The sequence below is a fragment of the Siphateles boraxobius genome, unplaced genomic scaffold (genome assembly GCF_051911475.1).
Source record: "Siphateles boraxobius isolate OS27281-9 unplaced genomic scaffold, OSU_SipBor_1 84, whole genome shotgun sequence".
NCBI classification, from domain to species: Eukaryota; Metazoa; Chordata; class Actinopteri; order Cypriniformes; family Leuciscidae; genus Siphateles; species Siphateles boraxobius.
Window position 1 is genome coordinate 1,404,427 of NW_027509213.1, and position 23,995 is coordinate 1,428,421.

Here is a 23,995-nt window from a genome sequence, read left to right on the forward strand (position 1 = left end):
AATTCTTTAAATCTAATTATACGTTACTTGACATTAAATGAAACTTCTACAAATGTATTTAGTAACGATATCCTTGTGTGATCACAAATGACTCTGATTGGCCCATTCTGGCCAGCGCTGAGAAAAGGAACAGATAACACGTGACCCCCTTGTGCTTCAATAATACCAAGACAAATTTATTCTTTGATAAAGAAAGTGAAAGTCTTTTTTTTTTATTCAAATGTAATATATATGTATGTGTGTGTATATATATATATATTATATATATGTATATATATATATATTATATATTTTACTATATATTATATTTTATATTGTCATATGTATTATAATATAGGCCTATATATTATAATATATATTATTTAACTGTATGGTAAATTATTGTACAAGTATTATTCGTACTCATGGTCATGCTCATAGTTGTGCCACATCTTTCATATAAAATTTTATTTTAAATGTACACTTATTATTTGAGCCCCGCCTACTTTGACATCCCCGTTTGACGTAGTTCGCCTTCTTCGCGTTTGTGATGCAGAAACGGCAGTGAGCAGCAACAGCATCACTCACACCGAGCGCAGGTGCATTCATCTCCAGCTCTCTCTTCTCTCTGCGGGGAAGGATGAGACGATGGCCCGCAGGAGAGATGATGATGAAGAAGATGACGGACACAAGCTGATAGAGGAGGAGGATGATGCGCATCCCATCATGGACAGTGAGGGTGAAGATGAGCTGTCCCTGGATGAGATTTTACATCTCTACAAGCAGCCCATCAACGAGGAGCAGGCGTGGGCTGTGTGTTACCAGTGCTGTCGCTCTTTTTTGGAGGACAAGGACGGTTCCAGTGGCTCTGCTGGTACCGGAGGACCGGGAGATGTGAGGATTTATAAAGACGGAGCGGTGCGGTTACGGTTACATTCCGGAGACAGATCAGGTGACAAATCTCTACCCTCTGCATCCATTACATTCATCGGCATATACATTTATATATATATATATATATATATATATAATTGTTGTTAATTGTCATGGGTGCATTTGGTTTGGAACATCTTTTATATGTTTGCATTTTATCCTTAATGTTCTGCAGCACAAAATACACAATATTGATTGATCACCTTATATACAAATTTGCAAGTGAAATGTTTTGCAATTGTGTCATGCTCCTAATATCTTATATTTCTAATTTCTGTAGTTTTTGCATTTTTAGTTTTTTGATATCACTGATCTGTTATGTAACAGAACGAATGTGATTGTAAAATAGGCCTTTATCAGCAGCCCAGTAGGATACAATCAGTGTGGACTAAATTGAAAACATGCATGAGTCTAAAATAAACACAAGAAAGTTTAAATTAAGCATAAATAAATGCTCACAGTCACTGTTGTTTACAGTTATGGATGCTTCCTGATGCACATGCTGATAAACACAATATGTGGCTCAGGGCCTGTGAAATTGAATATTTGTTTCTAAATATTGCAAAATAATTCATATTCTTTTGAGTGTAAAATGCGGTCAAATTAATTATGTATGCTATGTCACTCTATATATTTTATTTTAATATAATGAACTGAAATAAAGTCCATGATTTTGTAGGATTTGTATTCTGACTTATAGTTAACTAAAACTAAAACCATAAAAAAATGAACTAAAATAACATTAAAAAGCTTGTTGCCAAAGCAGAATTTCTCATTTTCATTTAGTTTACCTTGATGTACTAAAATAACAAACACTAAAACTGAAACACAACTTAATAAAAAACGAATAAAATAATAAAAATGAAACAAAAAGACTAAATATTTCACTAAAATGAAAATGGAAAATATAAAATAAATCCCAAATATTAATAAAAGCTTTAATAGTATCAGAGTGATACTGAAATAATATGTTTGAAAGTTACCTGCTAAGCACATGTGAATGGAGAATGAGGTTAATATCTTTTTGGTTCAAGCTCATTTAAAGGCCTTGCGAATGTGATATCACTAATACTTTAATCGTTTCACATGTCAAAGTGCTGATAATAATGAAATGTGTTCACTGTGCAGCTTATCCACAGTTTAAAAGATGAACATATTTGTTACCATTCCAGAGGATTACATTATTGCTCAGAGGTTTCTCTTTTTTAACTCATAAGTTGAGTCAATAGCTAAGAGTATAGAGATCATGCTCCGATCATTTGCTGAGATATGCTTGAGTTCATAGTGAGATTTATGAATAATTCATTGCAGATTTTGTTATCTTGGCAGATCTGAGCTCACAGTTAAGATCTCTTCTGAAACTACAACAGACACATGCAAATTTACTGGAGTCTTTTGTCAAGAGAAACATCTGGTCTCTATACAGTCTCCATTTGTTCTCTTTGCTGTCTATTGAAATATCAAAGAGATCTCATTTGTGATTTTGCTTTCATTTGTGATATTCTCAGAGGAGATGTGGTCAGTTTGCCTTTTAATAAATGCTACTGTCATTGCTTACATGGTGTCAAGAAGATGGATATGTCTTGTGGGAAAGTAGGTTGAAGGCAGAGTTGCTTTGTCAAAAGTGCCGGTGGCAAACCTGTTTCTCATTCGCTGTCGACTGCAGAATAACAGCGGAGAGATTCGTTTCTTTGCTGACTTTGCCATGTCCTGAGATTAAGTGGATTTCAGAATCATTATCATGTGTTTGCATGTTCAATCAAAGCCGACTGACATTAAGTTGTCAGTAAAGCACTGAGCTGTTGAGTCATCAGATGCATAAAGAATACGTGCATCACATCTGCCGCCTTCAGTGTGTTTTATGTAAGAACAAAGCACTGCAGATTGTCCAGTCAATTACATAACGGATGTTAAGAAGCTGTTTTTTATCTGTCCCTGACTGTCCTCTCTTCTGTTCTCCCATAGGTGTGCGTAATCCGATCCGATCATCAACACAGGTGAGTGATGTACCGTCTCATGACAGCATGAGCGTCAAATGTGTTGATCGTTCAGTCTTGACATGGAAATTCTTCTCCTTTTAAGTGTTTCCAGCTGTTGCTATGTGGTTGCTATGGTGTTGTGGAGGGTTGCCAGGGCATTGCTATATAGTTGTTAAAGTGTTTTGAGTGTGATTTAGTCTGCGTCCAAAATCTGAAAAATACATGGATATGGAGCTAGGAAGGCAACAGGACACATCCGAATCCAATAATCGTGTCAAATCCTGTCTACTGAGATACCTTCATTTGATCGATTTTTAAAGGGTAGCATAGATAGGGCCTAAAACTAACTTTTTGCCACACCTGCCAATGGCCGGTGACTTAAAGGTACAATATGTAAGAATTTTGCTGTAAAATATCCAAAAACCACTAGGCCAATGTTATATATTTTGTTTAGTTGATTACTTACAATATCCCAAATATTTCCAACTATTTCCAACTATTTTCAAATTGTGAGAAAATTGCGATTTTAACCAAGGAAACGGGGCGTGTGAGCAGGGGTGAGGAGTCGCCAGTCAAACCGTTACCCTCGGTTTCCGCCAGGTTTCACCTCGTACTGTCATAGTAACCATGGCGACAGACGTGGACAACTGGGTTATGCCCGTAATGCCTAGCAGGACGCTCACGCTGTTGTTGTTTTGGTCAAACATTATGGACCATGGCAAGCAGACTTTGAGATAAAAAGAGGACTAAAATGAATGAATCTTTCGAGATGCCGAGAGCTCCACGTCCGCGACTAACTTCGACTTGACATAGACGCGAGTGTTGCATGTACTTTATTTGACAGGTGAGCAAATGTACATAAAACTAATCAATGTCATTTAGTTCAACATGATGAAATCTTAGAATATGATCTGTATGTTATTCTAATGTTGATCTAGCCCACTGCTAGTCTCATACAGCCAACACACAACCTAACTAACAACATTCAACACACTCAAATGCAGTTTAGTGTGATCGTGTAACTGTTAGAGCAAGTGAAACAGCGCTGCGTTACCTCAAGTTTAATTCGTCTAATAAACTGACCTGTGGGAGTATTAATTCAGCACTTGCGTGTAGTTCGGTAGAATGAAATGTCCTGATTCCTTTATATCCGCTGGACTCGCGTTGTGTGTGGCGCTGGTATACGTCTAGCAATTGCACCCTGCTTCACACCACAGTCATGTTAAAAACATCAATGTAGTCACTCATTTATAAAAGATCCATCAGCTTGACGACAAGATCCATAATTCAGCTTAATGTAGAAATATACGTCATAAATATATGCCTTTGTTATTGTAAGAGGTTAGCGAACCCTGGTGGCGAAAAATCCTGCATATTGTACCTTTAACAAAATGTACCGGTTATAAATATTTTTTTACCAGCCATGAAACTTATGTTTATTCTTATTAAAGTTACAAAAGTTATTCAGTCAAGAACAGTGAGTGATTGTTCTTTGTCTTTTCTTATTTGATTAACTTTTTTGGTTTATTTGGATGCTCTGACTTTAAGAGCTGATTCCCTTCTGTGTCTTCTTGAGCTTGAATATTTTATTTGGCAAGGCTTAAACTTTCATGATGATGCAACACTGCCCCGCTAACTGTCCTGAGCATCATTCACATTTGTTCACATTCATGTTCTTTCAATTTTGCATTGTTAGAATTCATAAAAATGTTACCGGCCAACTGGCGATTTTTACTCGCACTTGGCAAGTGTTCATTTTAGGCATTGGATGTATTGTATCCTTTGCTGCTTTTGATATCCCACAATCCTGTGCACTCTATTCCATGAAAGTTAGTAGTCAGTTTGTGTGTAAATTTGCATTTTTGACCAACTTTTGCCACTTTGATTGTCTTTCTAGAGAGAAGTTACTTTTGTAGTAAGTTAATAATCTCCAAATCTCTCTCAGAAGTTTCGTGAGATTCATTGTTTTTAAATATTAAAACATTTTAGTGCTTCAAATTAGATTAGAAATGTTGCCTAATAATGTTTGTTTTTCACATGATTTTTATATATTATTTTAATTCCGTTTTTTTTAATCAACATCAATATTTCTAATAGTTTAATAGTGAAATTAATAAGCTCTATTAACACAGTATCTCCCGCATCTTAGAGACACATCTGTGTACTTCTAAATTCAGATGATTTCTGCTCTCTCTGCTCTCTTGACCGGCTTGTCAGTCCACAAGTTCATTTTTAATTTGATGTCAACAGCTGGTGACATTTTAAAGGCCAATTAGAGACGTATAGACCCGACAGATCACTCTTTGCATCCCAAGAATCTGACCTTTCAGGTTTATGATGTGTACAGTAGATCAACTATAGCTGACCGTGACAGACTCTCACTTGACTATTATTTAATTATGCATTTAACTCAACTTAATTCAGTCGCTATGAGTCAATGACGATTGTATTCATGATACAGTTTTTTTTTGCTGTTCAAATTTGCTTATGAAAGGTTCTTGATCTCATTTGTTTATTTTCTCTTTATATGGAACTCATGCAAACAAACTAATATTGATCTTTCATTAAATCTCATTAGCTACTGTATGTTCCCATCCACCTTTTTTATTCACATTTTGGGATAATGCATAAAAAAACACTGGATAGAAATGCCAAGATGTGCATAGATTCTAAAAATGCACATAAAAGATGGATTACTTGTTATCGGATTATTTATGCACATAAACTATGATGGAAACATTTACTGAATAAATCCCTCGATGTGCAACAGAAAAACTCACGTGACTTTCCCTCAACAGAGGATGTGATTGGATAACTGAACTAACCAGCGTAAAATTTCATTGCACAGCATCTCAAATATTGGTTTGATCATTCTGAAATGCCTGAACCAAAGTCTGTTGTCACAATGGTTGCGTATAATGACCTCCCAGGAGTGTCTCACATGATTGCGTTCCCAAACACCAGGCATCCGAACGTAAGATAACATGTTTATTGGGTTTTGTCTGCACTCTCTGAGAAGCAAGTCATTTATGATGGATAAAAGAGCCACAGTGGCTTCCCTGATTGCAGCAACTTCAGTTTTTAATACAGATGTTTTTTGCCAATATCCCAGAAAGTGACGATTTTGTTCTCTTGAGCACATGGGAATCTCTTATAGCGCATTAGCTTGATCAAGCCTGAAAAGTGTTGTTTTCTGTCATGATTAGAGCATTTAGAAACAACATTTATGAAAAAGTTGTTGTCAGATTTTATTGGTGATTTCAAATTTAATCTTAAATTTGACGAACAGTTTTGGAGAATTTGATGTTTCCCCATTCAGAAAGATAGGAGTTGCACTTGCATGCCCAGGCGTTTCAAAGATGGCCTCAAAGTGAAATGACTTGTCTTAAAGGGACTTTGGTATTAGTAACTGTCCCTGAGAGAAGCTCTGACAGGTCTAGCACTGCATGCCGGTGGATAAGGACACAAACACACACAGACAGATATGCAGTCTACAGCAAATTCATCTCACATTAAGTGTATTTGAGACTCACTCTATAGTCAAATCCTTGTTAAGCAGCTTTCCAGAAGCGATGAGTTCCCGTTGCAGAGCTCTAACAGACTGAAAGAAGTGTTCAAAGTTTTTTCTTAGATATTTAATCCACATGCAGAACTGTGTATTTTCTGTGTTTAGTTGCATTTCATTTCTCTGTCTGTTTTAGTTGGCAGTACTTGGCAAGAATAATCTGGATAAACTGGATCGAACTTTATGCAGATGTGAGTCTGTTTGTGTACAGTGTAAATTAAAGTCGGCATGAAACGGAAGTTGCGATCATCTTTTGTCTCTATTGTGCCGTGTATCTGAGCGAAACAGCTTCTCAAACGAGAACAAATGTAGGGCGGGGCTTTATTTTGTCAGTGGGGAATTGATTGGATGGTTGTGGTTTGCTATTGGTTGATCTCATGTGAGTGACAGGTTTGCCCCGCCCTCGAAGGAGAAGAAGAGGAAGTTATTTTGATTAATGATTACAAGGCACATACATTTAAAAAAATGATGTGCACGGATAAATAATTATTAATAAATAGTGATTTATTCCATAAAAAAATATTTTGATATATTGTCCATTTTGATTTCATGTTGATTTTATAGCCCTGTAGGTGTATATTGTTGTTTCCTCATGTTGATTTTTGCTCCTTGTATTTTACTTTGTTATACTGGATTATTTGACATTCATTGGACTAGATGCAATTAGATGTACGAAGGCCAGATTAAGTTAGACCAGCCAGTTGTATAAACTGCTTAGACAAGTCTTACAATTTAAAAAGGTAGATTGGACTAACTATTTTCTAGTTGGTCAGACTAGTTCTTAAGATTCAGTTTGTGGCTCTGTTTATGCAAGTGGCCCTGTTTATGTTCTCCATGAAGTCTGTACTTTTGGTTATTATCATGTTTAGACAAAACATCAGTTGCCCTTCATTACCTCAGTCATGGTCATGGGCACTTGTTTTCTTTATGAGATTCTCAGGGTTAATGTTTAGTTTTTAAACTGAATCTATTGTTACCCAGTGCTTTTATTTGTGAAGATAATTGTCTGCTAGACATCACAGTGAAGGAGTGTGTTGACCACTTCACTGCAGGCTCATGCATTCTGGATGAAATTCATCTTAAGAATCTGTCAGTAAATGTCTGGGCCTAATAATCACAGAGATTATTAACAAAGTACTCTTTATGACTAGACAGAAGCTGTTGTATTCATGTAGCTCAAACAGTAAATTCACGGAGCTCAGTGCCAAGGTCGTGGGTTTGATTCCCAGGGAATGCATGAACTTTTGCCCTGTATAAAAGAGTCTGTCAAATGTAAATTATACATGAGTTATATGAGTTTTGATCTCCAGTCATCTAAGGGCAACAGATTTTACCATTAAAGGGACATTGTGTAGGATTTCTCCCATCTAGCGGTGAAATTATATTTTGACTTCAAACGAATTGTGCTCTCCAGCGCCTCGCTTTTTCAAATGCGTGTCGCATCTACGGTAACTGTTATGTACCAAAAAGCTATGACAGGATGTCTTCTAATAGCACTTCGTCGAGTTTTCCTTCAGGTGAACAGGTTTGTTATTTCAAACAAACTGCAACTTGACACAACGAACAAACGAATATTACAGTATGAATTACTGACTGACTTGCCGGGGCCGTGAAGCGCCTCTCACTGCTCTGCTCCTCCGTTTCTGCTGCTTTCAGTCACGTGACGCTGGCTCTGAGCGAAAACACGTTGTGGAAACGCGTTGATCTAGTACTTTTTGACCCTCTCTGCTATTATAGTTTTTCAAGATGGCGGAACGACATGGAAGCCTCCGTGGACCTACCCGTCACATGTATATAAAGATAATAAATTCTGTGTTTACGAGGATGAGTCAAATAATTGGCAGAGGTATTTGTACACCATTGAGGACATAGCCTATTTATGAATAAAAATATTGATTTTAGATAATAAAATACCTAAAAAACTACACATTGTCCCTTTAAGGCATGTAGAACACTTAAAACCCACAAAGTAACATCTTTATTTTATGGGTAAACTAAAAAAACGTGAAACCGGTGACATCATGCGTGTGCGTATTACGTGTTCAGTCTATAGGCGTGTAGTGTTTCTTTACAAAGTGACATCGCCAACTACTGGCCTGGCAGCATAATACAGCGTTTTTAGTCGTTTCATGGATCCGTGTGAACGGGGATTATTTTGACAACTGTGTCGTCAGTATGCAAAAAAACACAAAGGAAAAACTTTTCTGTTTTTAGTACATCATTGTCGTGTAAAAGTACCACGGACCTCGAGGTCCACTTTGCTGCAGAGTTCAGTTTCACCCCTAAACAAACACACCTGAACAATCAAGGTCTTCAGGATTACAGGCAGGACAGTTTGATAAAGGTAGGAGTGAAACTGCTGGAAAGTGAACCTGGAGGGTTCAAGAGTTGAGAACCTCTTCTAAACCAATTGTGACAAATTTATTTGTGATGTTCATTGGTAGGCCTATAATGCAGAAGATGCTTTTCTTTCTGTCATTTTACGCCACTGGTAAATGCGTCTTGGTTTAAGAATATTTAGATATTTGGACTGGAAACAAGACAAAAATACTAAGAAAAGCATTTTTTGCAGTGTATGTTAATATTATCAAAAACACCATCAGAACTATAGAAAAGTGAATCTCTCTTGTAATAGCTAGTATTGAAACAATTATTCAAAGAATTCTGAAAAACAAAAAAGTATCACTGTTTCCACAAAAATATGAAGCAGCACAACTGTTTTCAACATTGATAATAATTAGAATTGTTTCTTGAGCAGCAAATCATCATATTAGAATGATTTCTGAAGGATCATGTGACTGAAAATTCAGCTTTGATCACAGGAATAACTTACATTTAAAAAATATTCAAATAAAAAAGCTGTTTTAAATTGTAATAAAATTTCACAATATTTAGACCCTACATTTATGGTGCAGGATTGTGTGTATTCTGCAATGCAAATGTAACTGTTTCATTGTAAAATTGAAGGAAACAAAGACTGTTAAATTGGCAGATGATTTTTACATTAATCAGCCTAAAATTCATAACAGTGATTTAGTAATTTGACCAAATAGACCTCATCTCTGTTCTCTGTTCTCACAGCCCAAAAAATGGATCACACGACTGTTCTGATTATCCTCTCATACAAGAGAGAAGAAAATATCTTTTGTTGTTGATGTCAAAGGTTGTGAAGCCTGTCAAACGCTATAGTATTTTGGCTTAAATCCGACTGTAATGTGATGTGAAATCATCCTCAAAAACAATGAACAAAAGTAAAAGGAAATACAACCCACGCTATATTAAACACAGGTCGAGAACCACTGCTGTATGTGTGTTATTAGAAACCCGTACAGGTTTTACAGCTAGTTTACAGCTGTTGTAACAGGCCTTAAACAATGGAAGTAGACTGACTAGTTTCGGGATATCAGATCACAGAGAACGTTTCACCCCGGGATGAGGATTCACTGATCTGCTGTTGTTGGAGCCATCAAGGTTCTTGTGGCACGAATAGTATTTAGTTTACTTTTGTGTTTGAGCTTTTACATCAGCCGTATCTGTTTCTTGTGTCTCAAATATCCCTACTTCAGTAGTAAGTGCTCTTCCCATGTAGACAACATCCTTCCAGTGCACTAAAATACCTAGAAAGTACCTGGAAGTATTGTCAAGAAGTTATATTCTCTGAAACAAGCCTTAATATAATGCAAGTATGTATCTTGTTTGAATCCTGTTCAGATAGGTTTACTGAAAAAAAAGAAATTAATGAGCATTTAATGACTGTTTGTGCTGCAGATGATCGAGTCTCTGGGCATCAGGATCTATAAGGCTCTGGATTACGGGCTGAAAGAGAACGAGGAGCGAGAGCTGAGCCCGCCGCTCGAGCAGCTCATCGACCTCATGACCAATGTGTGCGACACAGAGAGCGACTCCTGCCCCGATGAAGGCTACGCCGCCACTGAGGAAGAGGAGGATGACCGGGAGGGGGACCCCGCACACCCCTGCCGTATCCGTGGATACCGTGACATCATCAAGGTGGGGAGCAACAACAGTCTATAGAGTCTGACTGTGTTTGCATACTAACATACTACTCTCTGGATAATAAGAATTGAACACTGTATACTGTCTGCGATTCTTTTACATTAGTAAGTGACAGTAGACATTATGCAACAGTGATGTCACATGACTAGGGCTGCAACTAACAATTCTTTGATAATCAATTAATCTGACAATTATTTCTTTGAATAATTGATCAATCACATTGATTAATCACAAGTCCTCTCCTTTTGCAAATTGAATGTGCAAAACGAAGTCTATTTAATTTATTAAATTATGCAAAAATGGTTTAAAATATTAATGTGATTTCTAAAAAGTCAGTCGTTACAACATTTTTAAAAAGCTAATGTTTCATAAAGGATTTCACGTTGGTAATTTTAAAACCTAAATTTGACTTTTAACAGACTAATATTGTTTTAATTATTACACTTAATTTATTGCATGTGAAAAATGCCTTTTTTACTGACTCATTTTTGAATAGTTTATTATCATTTTCATTTGATGGATTTGTTGTTGCAGCCCTACACATGATCTCAGTAGGTTGCTTGTGCAATTTCTGCAGTACATAGTAGGCTACATGTACTGTGCACATTATGCTAATTTTCTTTATTTATAGAATATCAGGATGGAATGTGCTGTATATAACCAGAGCTTGAGATACTGTATCCCACAATGCAATGCACTCAAACTTTCAGTGTGGGCTGAGTTATTTTCCCTGGTACACATGCATTCATTCTCATATTTTTTTTCCACATATCTGTTGTGGTAATTAATCTGGTCACAGTGAGGAGATTTATAAACACATATTTAAGTACCATGTTGATGTTTTTGTTGCACTAATGGGCTGCAAAATGCACAGACTGCTGCCAGTATGAAGCCAAGAGTGACTCACCACACCTTCTGTCCATTTATTTCATTCATGAGACATTCGTATGGATCAATGCGTCTCATTCTGACCTGTCCTCATGCTCAACCCTTCATTGTGTGAATTCCCAACACGGGCATGTGATGAATAATTGAATGTGAACTTTATTATAGTGTGATGTAGCTGAGTGAATTGCCCTGTTGACTGTCTCCAGCTGTGCACCCTTCACCTGTCCACCCCAGCGGATGCTCCCAGTCACTACCAGGCCGTGTGTCGAGCGCTTTACGCCGAAACCAAAGAGCTCCGCACCTTCCTGGAGAAGATCAAGAGCGCAAAAGAGGTGAGGGCTTGTACTTCCTCCCAAATAAAGACACATTTCTTGTTTGTATGTTGGGTTGACCTGGACATTCATCTCATTCTTCTCCCAGTAGACATACTTTTTTATCTGAGGCAGTGCTTTTTAGTATTATTTTATTTAAATATTTTTTATTTAAGTATTTATTTTTAAAGACATTAACCATTATTTAACCAGGCAAGTCATTTCAACAACAGCCTGGCAGGAGAGTTAAAATCTCCTGAAAGACATACTAACATATTACAATACGCACACTCATATACATTGATTCATTAAAATACTATTATAGTTTTTAGTAATAATTTGAATTAGGTTTATTTTTATATTTTCAGTTTTTTATTTTAATCAAATCTTTTAATGAATATTTTATGTGCTTTTGTCATTTTTATTATTTATTTTTTTCAAAATATTACTATTTAGGTTTAATTTATTTTTCCTTCCATTTTGGTTTTGGTTCATTTTTTGTTTTTATTTATTTCCAGTTAGTCTTTTCAGTTTTTCTAAATATTTATATCAGTATAATATTAGTATAATTTATATTATACTTTTTGTTAATATTTTCAATTAGATTTTAGTTTTATACTTTCTTTTTTCATTTGAATTTTAGTTAAAGTTTTGGTAATATTTGTTGTTTGTAATTTTTTCATTAGTTGTTGTTGAGTTTTAGTTCATTTTGGTTTATTTTAGTTGTTCAAATTCAACTAAATTTTTTTTAAAAAGAGTTAAATATACATGTATTTCAAGTAAAGAAAATCATTTCTTATGGTTTTAATTTTAGTTAACGATAACCCTGATATATATTTTATTTTATTTCAACTTTATTTCAATTTAAAAAAATAATAGTTTTGTCAGTCATAATAACAGGTTTGTCTGTTTTGACATTTTTGCTGTTGGTCTAATAACATGATTTGTGATTGAATAAATGTAACAATGTGATACGTGGAGGAGAGTCGCTGCTGGTTTATTGCAGGCGGTTAAACACTCTTGACATTACACGTTATGGTGACATTTCCATGTCTGCTTTGAGTTTGCCCTTTATTATGTATCAGCCAAATAGCATGGCTTATATAAAACTGTCTTAGGGAACCATAAAATCCAGACCTGGAAGAGATTGAAATTGTTTTATTTTGTCTCAGTTGATTTCATTTCACATGAACAGAGGGTGTTTCCATAGAAGTCTTAAAGGCACAGCAGCAAAAGAAAAAAAATGCCTGAGAGAGGATGGACAGTAGTCATGAAAAACTAAATTTACAGCTTTTCATGATGCAAGAAACCTTAAGTAACTAGCATTACATGTGGACTTTGAACTCTGTAAATATAACGTCTTTAAAGGTCTTCAAGTTCCAATGGTATCCGCATTGTTTATGTGCTTAAGGCTAATAATGTCTGCTCTGTGTTGGCACACATTGACCACAAAATGAGTTTAGATCGTCTCCTCTGTTTAGCTCAGAATCATCACCCACTGTATTCCACTCACAGGGAAATCTGTGTCTGCTGTGGCTCTTCAGCACCTTTTGATGGGGTTTTGAGTGTAACAGTAGACGAGCCGCTCCGCCTTCACAAACCGTCTCCCTCTGTGCTCGTTCCCATGAGGGTTTACTGTTGCTGCACTGTAAAGCCTTTTATTTCCAAACTAAAGCTGGGATACGGCCATAATGACGGCACCATTTTGGCTCAGGGGGAAATGACTTAAAATAAAACGATGCATACAGACAAAACTAAACATGCAAGGCAAGTGAATATGAGCAAGTTCTGTTGTCCTATTCTCTGTTATTTGAACGAAAAAAAAATATATATATATATATATATATATATATATATTATTTTATTCTCTTCACCTATAAATCCATAATTTCCAGAAAATAAATTTGCATGTGCAAAAGGCATTAATTGACGGAAATAATGCAACAATGGGAAAAAAAATCTCAGTGTTTCTCAAAACAGGCATTCTTTCATTCTTTTGATTTTGAGTAAAATATGTTTTGTGAAATTCATCACATTGTTGGGTGTAATAATAATAGACAGTTGCAGTGACATACTGCCACATCTATAGATTCTTGTAGATTCTGCTCATCTCAGCTGCTGTCTGAAGTATTGTGTCTCCCTCTGATTGGACAGAACCTGCGTAAGATGGAGGGAGACACAGTTGACGTACCTGGCAGGGAGTTAAACGAGCTGCAGAATTCTGATTGGGTAAGTGATCTGCTCTTCAAAGAATGGAGACTTTTGATTGGCTCTATTTATCCCTCATCCAATTTAGTTTAAGGCAAGACAACACAGATTAAAAAAAACGTAACTATAATAAATATAACCATACATCCCCAGTCCCATTAAGAAGCAAGTATTTTTTGTTTTACAAGTTTTCAAAAAAGACATGCAAATTATGCATTCTCTAATTAAATATTCACTAATTTGCATAGATTTCCTGAAAAGAATACATCTCTGACTTGCCACATTAAAAGATATACAGGTAAAACTCGTAAAATTTGAATATCGTGCAAAAGTTATAATTTTGATGATTATGGCTTAGAGAAAGCCCCAAATTCAAAATCTTTTTTGAAATTTTAAATGCAGAAATGTCGGTCCTCTGAAAAGTATAAACATGCATATGTATATAGTTTTATATACTAAATATATTAGTTTCAGCTTTTAATTTGAATTACTGAAATACATGAACTGTTGCACGATATTCAAATTTTTCGAGTTTCATCTGTATAGTCATTGAAATCTACAGACACAAATAGATAAATGCAATAAAATACACTTAAATGTGTATTTTGGATGTTTTCTTTCCAGTAGTCTGAAACAACACATTATGAAAAGCCAAACTGCCCAAAATCTCTGAATTGACCAGTGCATGAAAAACACTGTTTTTGCCTGTAGCATCTTGCCTTAAAGGATTACTAATACTTAGTAATATATTATGCTTAAAACCCCCTGGAATATTCCATAAGAATGCGTCTAACGTGCTGCTGCATGTGTGCTGTGGTCAGACGTGGCTCTGGGTGCAGTTGATGCGAGATCTGAGGAACGGTGTGAAGTTGCAGAAGGTTCAGGAACGGCAGTATAACCCGATGCCTATCGAGTTCCAGCTCACGCCGTACGAGATGCTCATGGACGACATCCGCTCCAAACGCTACAAGCTACGCAAGGTCATGGTGAGTTCAGAACGCATACCGCACACCGCACACCTATCTGATGCATATTTCATTTTCCTTACATTTACATTAATGCATTTGGCAGACGCTTTTGCCAAAGCAACTTACAGTACATTGCAGTCACGGTATGCTTTTTATCAAGTTCATGCATTCCCTGGGAATCAAAGGCCTTGCTCTACTTTTTTTGCTACACTGATACAACAAAAGTATTGCACAAAAATGGGTTTGTGGTATCAGATTTGTTTGAGGCAAGACTAGTAACTCATCAAAGATGCAAAAAAAAACATTTTCAGAAGTTGCATTCAAAACACAAGAGTTGCTAGTTGGAAATAGAATATGTATAGCTTGTTGATGAACATTGACCATCTAAACTACATTGATATTAAGAGGCAGTGTCTGCATTTATTGGGATTCAATTATGCTTCCAGCTGGAATGAGTCTCTGCTAGGTCTGTGCATGTGTGTGTTCAGATCTCTGTCTCTCTCTTTCTTTCTTTCTCAGGTGAATGGAGATATTCCACCCAAGTTAAAGAAGAGCGCTCATGAGGTCATACTTGATTTTATCAGGTCCAGACCCCCCCTCAACCCTGTGAGTGATCCTTATTCACTACTTACAAACTTAGCATGGAGTTCACTTACAATGAATTGCATGCACTGATTGCAGCATTCATTTGCATGTGCTGTCCTACTGCAATGTTTTCAGAGATTCAAGTAAAAAAAAAAAAATTCAGGCTACGTCATATTCCTTTAACCGTCATTATATTTAAATACTCAAGACCAATAGCGTTTTAAGAGATGATGTTTTATAGAACAGCTTATATTGCCAGTTTGCATAATATCAAAGCTGTTTTTAATCTATTAATGTTGATTAATAGAATACATCTAAAAAAGTTTTTATGTTTGGGGAAAAGGTATGTGAGATTCTTTTAGGCTACACAGACAAAACAAGTTGAGAAGCATTTAGGAATTAGTTCTCTGCGTTTTACGCACTACAAAATCAAGACTTCACATTGGTTATCTCAGGAGCATGAAAAACAAAATGGTTATCCACATTATATATAGAAAGCAGGCAAAGAACTTTCCCCATCACAGTTCATGACTTACGTTCAGTGCGATTTCTGCATGCTCACAAAAACTCTCGTTATAATAAATGAAGCTGGAGCTACAATAAATCTTTTACTTGCGTCATACCTGCTCTTTGTTTAAGATGAGAGGATTTACAAGAGTGCAGAATTCAGTCAGTGAGTGTGTGCACTGAAACAAACTCCAGCGTTTTTAGCAGATTTCGCATCAAATTGGCCTTTTCATTCATGATAAATATGTGTGATTGGTCATAATGCTTAACGCTGCAAAAAAAACAACGTAAAAATAAATCTTTGATGCAACCTGTACAGTGGCAATTTTTGCCTCATATCTTGAACTGGGGGGGGGGGGTGTAATGCTGTGTTTTATTGCATGATTCAATCAAGGAATTGTGTGAATTAGATAACACCACTAACTTGAAACTGAAGAAGTGATCGCAGTTTGTGACATGGGAAATGAAATGTACTAATTCAGCTTGTCTCTTTGCTCCCAAAACACTGATATCTACGTGTGATTTCAGGTGGCCGCGCGAAAGCTCAAACCGCAGGCCGAACGTCCTCCCAGTCTGCATGAACGCATTCTGGAGGGAATCAAATCAGAGAGGAAACTGAGGCCTGTGTCGCCAGATCAGATCCGGAGAAGTAGATTCGGTGAGATTTAAACTCACACACACAAAAGCATACTGTACTATACATGCATTTGCTGCTTGAGATGGACATAAACAGCAGGTCATTTAAAGAAACTGTCATTGGAGATGAATATGCATCATGGATCATGTATGAAGGTCACTGCACATGCTTACAGCTCGATGTTGTAATCAGACTTGGTGATGTTCACATGAGATAAACCATCACTGAAACAAACCTGTCTTGACATTTGCTCTGATTGCAACGTAACAGTCACACAAGTACTAGCTTCTGTGTGTGGCGTATATCTGCTTCATACATGGCTGATGATTATCTGTCTCATATTATTTAGTCCATCCATGTAAATTGATGGATGAAATGTCAAATGTAAAATGGATGAAATGTCTTAATCGCATGTCTGATCTTGCTATAACCACTATCCACTCTAAGTATTACTGAATTAGCCAACTTCTGCTATTGTGAATCTAAATACTTGCCTGTTTAACACCCTGCCTGTTTTCTTGCAGCCATTCGGCCTCTTAGCATGTCTCAGAGTTTTGATTCATCAGGTAAAGCTGTGATGTGATCCGTTAGTGCCGTCTGTAATGATTAGAGCTTAGTCTCCTGTCATTTCATATATAAAACCGGGAGCCGTTCATTTGAGGGTCCTGCTTTATATTTATATTTAATACTACATTTTTAATGCTATCAGATAAACAAAAGTGCCTCAAGGTTCAGTAATGAAGATCTCGAATGTTATTTATTAATTAATTTAGTTAATTTTAATATTTAGTATGTTTTTTGACCCTCAAATGAAATGTCACCAATTTAAAATTCACTTTGATTTCATCTTTTTAACACTGTTAATGATGATTTTTTTTAATAGCTATTATTAACACAATATTTAAATGATAATCCGTTCTTCACACACCACCGCATCTGGATCCAAACGCTCTATCAGATGCCAAAAGGAAACAACAATGCTAATAATATTCACTCAGGATGTGATGTAACACTACCAAAAAATCATGATCCCAACCTTTATCTCCATACTGAAATCCCAGATGATCTTTTATGAATCGTTAAAATATTTGTGTCTGGGATGCCGTGAGAATGGAGTACGGAGACTGTAGTGGAGACTTTAAGTTTTTAAAAGCTTAGTTTAAATGTGTTCTATAAATAAATAGAGCTCATAAACAATGTTGAGATATTATTCGCAAGTGAAAGGAGTAGAGGCTTGCACCCAGAAACAGTATTCCTTACGTCATGACTTAACAAGTGGATCGAAACATGGCCAAGGGGAAGTTGATCAATTATGCAATGCAAAAAATATAGAGTTATTGATTCACGTGAAGGTAGAATGGATTAATATGTGAAGATGTGGTTTACTCATGTGATGTGTTGACTGATCAGTGCAGGGCTGACATTACCACATGGTTATTTCATTTATAGTATATACACTATTTTTACATCTAAAATAACTATCTTGTGATAAATACTGTTGCTGAGATGTAAAATGACTCATATTGTGACTAGAAATGGGTCAAATGTGCAGCTCACAGCAGATGTTCATAGAAAGAGTCACAAAAGGTTTCTCATCTGAGAGGATGAGTGTGCAGAATTGAATCGGAGGTTAAAATGGAGTTTGCAGGATCCACAGACAGAGGAAAATCTGTGTTCGAAAGTCAGTAGCGGCTACACTTAAAAGTTGTATGGCGGTACCAGTGATGCTATCAAATGGTAATACCATGTGACTTTCATATACAGCAGCCTCAAATAGTGTTTAGGCACTTAAAATGCATGAATGTCATTGCATTAGAATATCATGAATAAAATTATCAAGCAACTGTCATTCGCTTTAAAGAAAGATATCACATGCACAAAAATGTCCGGTTTGTTCTGATAAAAGCTTGTGCATCTGTTGTTTGATGTCCAAAATATCACGGAATATATTTTGAGTCACAAAATATCACGGAAGTATCATAAAACACTCCAAAACGTAATTTTTTGTGACTGTAATGTCATTTTATTAATACTGGCCTATACAGACTAAAGGAAAACAATGTGTGAAATTAACTCAGCTAAAGATATTTTCAAGGAATGCTCAAACTGGGTCCAGATTGGGTCCAAAAGTCAGAGACCATTTTACTCAGACAATTTATTTTTTACAGACAATTTTTTTTAAACCTGGAAAAATTGCAAACCAAGAAAAGATAATTCATATGCAGAATAAATGGGCGGGGCCTGGTTGAGTTAGTTAGTAGTGTGTTGAGCCTCGTGGTTATGGTAAGGGGAGGGATATTTCACAAATACACTTGAAGCGCTTGACCAATCACAACACGCTGGTCCAGCCGACCAATCAGAGCACATTGAGCTTTTCAGGAGGAGGGGCTTCATAGAGACAGGAACTAAACAGAGCGTTACTGACAGACTGGGACGAGAGGAGCTGCAACAATGGAGAATGTTATGAGATGTGAAAAATAATGTGTTTTGAACATTCAAGCATGAAAACCTAATCTATTAGAGCTCAAAAACAAAATCAAGACTTTGAAAAAGGACATAATAGGTGGCCTTTAAAACAAAAATAATCACCAGTGCTCTATTTCTAATCAAAATGAGTGACATTGGCCATGTGACTTTTGTACAGGCTCTTATCCAGTGCTGCTGTCGAGACACACACAAGAGCACAAGAGAGACACACTAAATGTACCAAATATTTAGAAACATTTTCACTAGCGGTCTCAGAGGTTTAGATCCAACTGTATGTGATGTAGTGTTTGATATTTTGTCTTTATGTCACACACTCATTCACGGCTCTCATCTGTGGTGTGGTGTCGTGTCTGTAGTGACGTTTTCATATGCTTGTGTTTGTTCTGTTTCTGACACCTGTGACTCACTGTTAATGCGGAGAAACACTTTCAGCATCATGTACCAGAACAAATTGCCAACATTAGCAGATTATACAGTTTCTATTGACTAGAGTTGTATTTTAGGAGCAGCTCAAATCTTCAACACTGTAAAAAAATATTTTTCGAAGTTGTAAAAAAAACAAAGTACAAGTCAAATTTACAAGTAAATACTATTTCAGTCTTTCTACTTAAAAATGTAATGTTTTCTTCAATGTGTTACTTGCCGTTCATAATTCATAATTGCAGTCAAAATAAAAAAATTTTGGTCAAACATACTTGTCTTGGTCTGTATGCATGTTTTGCTGGTCATGTAACTGTTCTGTCCTGTTTTGTGTAGACGTGTCGTCCTCTGACGGGGCGAGGAAGGCCTGCAGCACGCTGTCGTTGGCCAATGGAGTGTCGCTTCAGCAGAACAGCTCTGGCGGGTTTCAGAGGAAAAGACTTCAGGCACCGACACTGTCTGAACTGGACAGCTCCGATTCAGACGTGAGGATTTTTATTAAGACATCACTTTTGGTTAAATAATCTTTATGTAAGCCACTTATTTTCAGTAATGTTATCTCACTCAGGATGAGACCATAGGTCAAAGGTCAGCCAGCTGCTCCAGCATCTCTACATCCATGGTGGATGACACGTCGCCAGAATCCATCTTGGGCAAGAAAAGTGAGTCCTTTTTCTTGATGCATTTTTATTTAAAAAAAAAAATGATGAAAGTTGGATTACTTTTTTTCCCCTCTATTTTTGAGCTCTCTAGAATAAAGTAGTGTCCAAAAGTGATGTCTGTGGGGAATATTAGTTTAAAATGACCCTACAAGTTTGATTTAAAAATCTAATTATTAAATTGATTCATTTGATTATCAAAATAGATGGTAAATACTTTATATTTTTTAAATGTATTTAAAATATGAGGGAAGAACAAATCACTAAACTTGATTAAGGTGTTTATGTGACAAAATTATTTGGGGAAAAAATACGAACTACGGCTACCGGTTTTATTTCACTAATATGCATCAATAAAAATAAAAAGCATACATTGACTTCAACATAATCAGTTATTAATATTTCGTTGGTTCTCTCTTGTTTTTGCATGTGTTCAAATTTTTTTTGAATGACAGCCTGGCCAAGTATGATGTCGGGTCGGCACAATTGTGCATGTTTCATAGCGTTATTATTACAAAATATTTAATAATGTTTGAAGAAAGGGTAAAGATGTACTTTTTCTGGGAATTCCGTGCCGAGAGCGGTTTGTAATCGTGCCGAACCGAACCAAACTCAAGTGGAAATACAACTGGAATCGTTTCATACTGTTCTTAGAAGCATTCGACCCGACGGTGGAAAAGCGGCTCATGATAACTCGTTTCCTAAATTGCTAAGTTTCACATCTCACATTAAGCCTTGTTATTGTTTACTAAAACTAAAATTCGAAATGAAGCTGAAATAAAATAAAATATAAATATTACATGAAAAACTGAAATAACTTAAACAAAAATAAGAAATGTTGTCTTGGCAACTAACTGAAATAAATAAGTTTAAGTTGATGCACTAATGTAACTAAAACTGAAATAAAAATAAATTAAAGTTAAATAGGAATATAAAAAAATAAAAAAAATTACAAAAGCATGACAAAATTGCTAAAAACTTGAAAATATACATTTCTAAGTATCAAAATATTAATAAATAATGTAATAATCTATAATCTTACTTTCCTTTTAAGATTACTTTAAAATAAATAACCAATACTTGATGTCCATTTATTTGCTAAATATCTGTGAAATGAGAAGGATAATGTACACTCAACAGATCTCCACTTCATATCTGGCTTCAGATTATTATATTGCAGCTCTTTTGAAAGTTACCGGGCTTGCTTGTTTATTAAGCAAGTGTTGATTTAGGACCATTAAGTGTGTAAAGTGTTTCACAGTGCTACTAGAGGTCATTCATGTCCACTTTCTGATGTTATTTTGTTGCATTATTAGTTCAGCTTAATGTAAATGCACAGCATCACAATGCACAATAATTGTATTGATAGTAATGTGTCTTTATCCTCCTCTCTCTCAGCTCCACCCATGTTCCTGCCCATCTCGTCCACACCTCAGCCGGAGCGACGCCAGCCCGCCCAGCGCCGCCACTCCATCGAGAAGGAAACGCCCACGAGTGTCCGCCAGTTCCTGCCGCCCTCCAGGCACAGCTCAAAATCCTTAGTAAGAAAGTCACATTTACAAACTCCTCCTTCATCCTCTGTCACTTCTGCCGCCGTCCCTTCAGACGGTTTTCAGTCATACGCTTTTGGTCGTTGACAGAAACAAATAATGCTAATTTTTTGGTTCTAATTTTCATTTTGGCTACTTTGCCTTTTTTAAGTGAACCTTTTTTGACGGCCTGATCAATATTCACATAAAAATGAAATGGCTGTTAAAAAAAAATTTTATTCGTCACATCAGAAATGAGAGCATTGCATTGTGTTCCACAAAGTTTGTACTGTCATACAGTAGTGGCCAAAAGTGATGTCCGGCCTTGGAAAATTGACATCTTCACCCTTTATTCAAATACTATTAAAGATTTTGTAAGCATATATTGTGTAGTTGTGCTCGGAGTCAATAGTTTTATTAGTGATAACGCAATGAAACATGCTAAATTGTGCCATCATAATTTTTGGTCATGGCTGTCATACAAAGATACTATGAACGCATGTATATACAAGAGAGAACCAAAATATTAATAACTGAATATGCTGTAGTCAATGTTTGCTTTTTCCTGTCAGCTTTTTGTGTTCTCTCATATTTAAAATATAAACAAATATTTTCCTCATATTTTGATGATTTAATCAAACTTATAGGGTCATTAAAAACAAATCTCCCCTCCGGACATCACTTTTGGACAATATTGTAGTATACACACTGGTATGAGATATTAGTATACTAATCTGAATGTTGAATGCTGATGTCTGCAGTGGCTTCAATATCCCAGAATTCCCCTGCACACACTGTGTTTCTCTTTGGCATTGCGGCTGTGAAGAGGTGAATGAGCGGCATTGCTGCTGTAGTTTTGTCTCTGGTAACATTTTGCCGATGTCTTTGGACAGGAGGAGTTTTGTTTCCCGGTGGAGTGTCTGGCTCTGACGGTGGAGGAAGTGATGCACATCCGGCAGGTTTTGGTCAAAGCCGAACTGGAGAAGTTTCAGCAGTACAAAGACGTCTACAATGCCCTGAAGAAGGGGAAGGTGGGAACTGCTTTTAGTAGCGCATTACTGCAACCTTTCAGAGGAAGCATCCTGTCAGCAAAATGCTCATTGCAAAAGCAATCAAGTCGACTGAACAGTTTGCATAAGGTTAACAACTGTAGAAATTTTATTAAAAAATAAACAAGGCATGTTTTTCACATTGTATTTGACTAAATGAACATGAGGAGGAATTATATCTAATCATTTTCATTTATATGTGTCAAGCATAACAAAACAGTCATGAACAGTTTTGAACATTGATAATAATCAGGAATGTTTCTTGAGCAGCAAATCATCATATTAGAATGATTTCTGAAGGATTATGTGACACTGAAGACTGGAGTAATGATGCTGAAAATTCAGCTTTTGATCACAGGAATAAATTACACTTTACTATATTACAATAGAAATCAGTGATTTTAAATTGTAAGAATGTTGTACAATATTACTGTTTTTACTGTATTTTTGATCAAATAAATGCAGCATTGGTAAGCAGAAAATACTTTTTTCAAAAACATTGAAAAATCAACTTTTGAACGGTAGTGTATATATTCCATATATTTTACTATTTTTGAACTGATTCAGAGAAATGAATCAAACTTACCAACTTGAACTCTTCCCAGCTAACAGAATTTTGTTATAAGAACGTTCTCCAATTATTCAGTGTTGGTTCTGGGAACGTGAAAAATGTCCAGTTTTCTTGACGTTAGAGGAACGTCTTTTAAAATGTATAATGTTCCTCAAATGTTCTTTAAACGTAATTTTCGATTAAAAATTCAACATGATAGTAATGTTGATTTCTAACATTCCAAGAATATAAAAATGTCCAGTTTCCTGAATGTTACTACACAGCAAAAACTCAAGAGTGTTAAAGACTCAAGAGTGTTAAAGTGTTAAAATTTGAGTGTTAAATTAACACTGAAGAGTGGTAAAGTTAATGTGCTATTTAAGTTATTGATTGAGAGATGATTGAGCATTATTGAAGACACCTGATGATAACAAGCAGAATCACTGAAGAAGAAAAATCTAATTTTGTCACCATTATGGAGATCAGTGTTTGCTTTAGTTGGGCAGTTGACCTTTAAATGTTTAACTTTAGATTTTGTCTGGCTGCTGTACATGAGTTATGACAGCCAGATGGACAAAGAGAAAATGTGATCTCATGGTGTTGGTTATGTTTTAACATAATTATTATTTCACAATCATATGACCTGAATCACTGAACTCATTTAGTCCTAATCTCTGACATAGAATTATATTGGTCATTATCGTATCAAAGTGATTTAACAGCATAA

At 35.9% G+C, this 23,995-nt stretch overlaps 1 protein-coding gene across 2 annotated transcripts in view; it reads left to right on the forward strand.

Annotated features, from left to right (window-relative positions):
• Positions 1 to 504: 504 nt before the first annotated feature.
• spire1b (spire-type actin nucleation factor 1b) overlaps positions 505 to 23,995 on the forward strand; it is a 32,215-nt gene continuing 8,724 nt past the window's right edge. Inside the window, exons 1-13 of one of the 2 annotated variants that reach the window (XM_077221475.1) lie at positions 505 to 931; positions 2,878 to 2,909; positions 10,225 to 10,464; positions 11,565 to 11,690; positions 13,824 to 13,898; positions 14,699 to 14,863; positions 15,365 to 15,451; positions 16,466 to 16,595; positions 17,099 to 17,140; positions 19,818 to 19,966; positions 20,050 to 20,143; positions 21,539 to 21,681; positions 22,563 to 22,700. In XM_077221475.1, coding sequence (XP_077077590.1) covers positions 628 to 931; positions 2,878 to 2,909; positions 10,225 to 10,464; positions 11,565 to 11,690; positions 13,824 to 13,898; positions 14,699 to 14,863; positions 15,365 to 15,451; positions 16,466 to 16,595; positions 17,099 to 17,140; positions 19,818 to 19,966; positions 20,050 to 20,143; positions 21,539 to 21,681; positions 22,563 to 22,700 — 1,725 coding nt within the window. In that variant the 5' untranslated portion in view covers positions 505 to 627. The remainder of the gene's footprint in view (positions 932 to 2,877; positions 2,910 to 10,224; positions 10,465 to 11,564; positions 11,691 to 13,823; positions 13,899 to 14,698; positions 14,864 to 15,364; positions 15,452 to 16,465; positions 16,596 to 17,098; positions 17,141 to 19,817; positions 19,967 to 20,049; positions 20,144 to 21,538; positions 21,682 to 22,562; positions 22,701 to 23,995) is intronic. The other variant, XM_077221476.1, reaches the window with a different exon arrangement.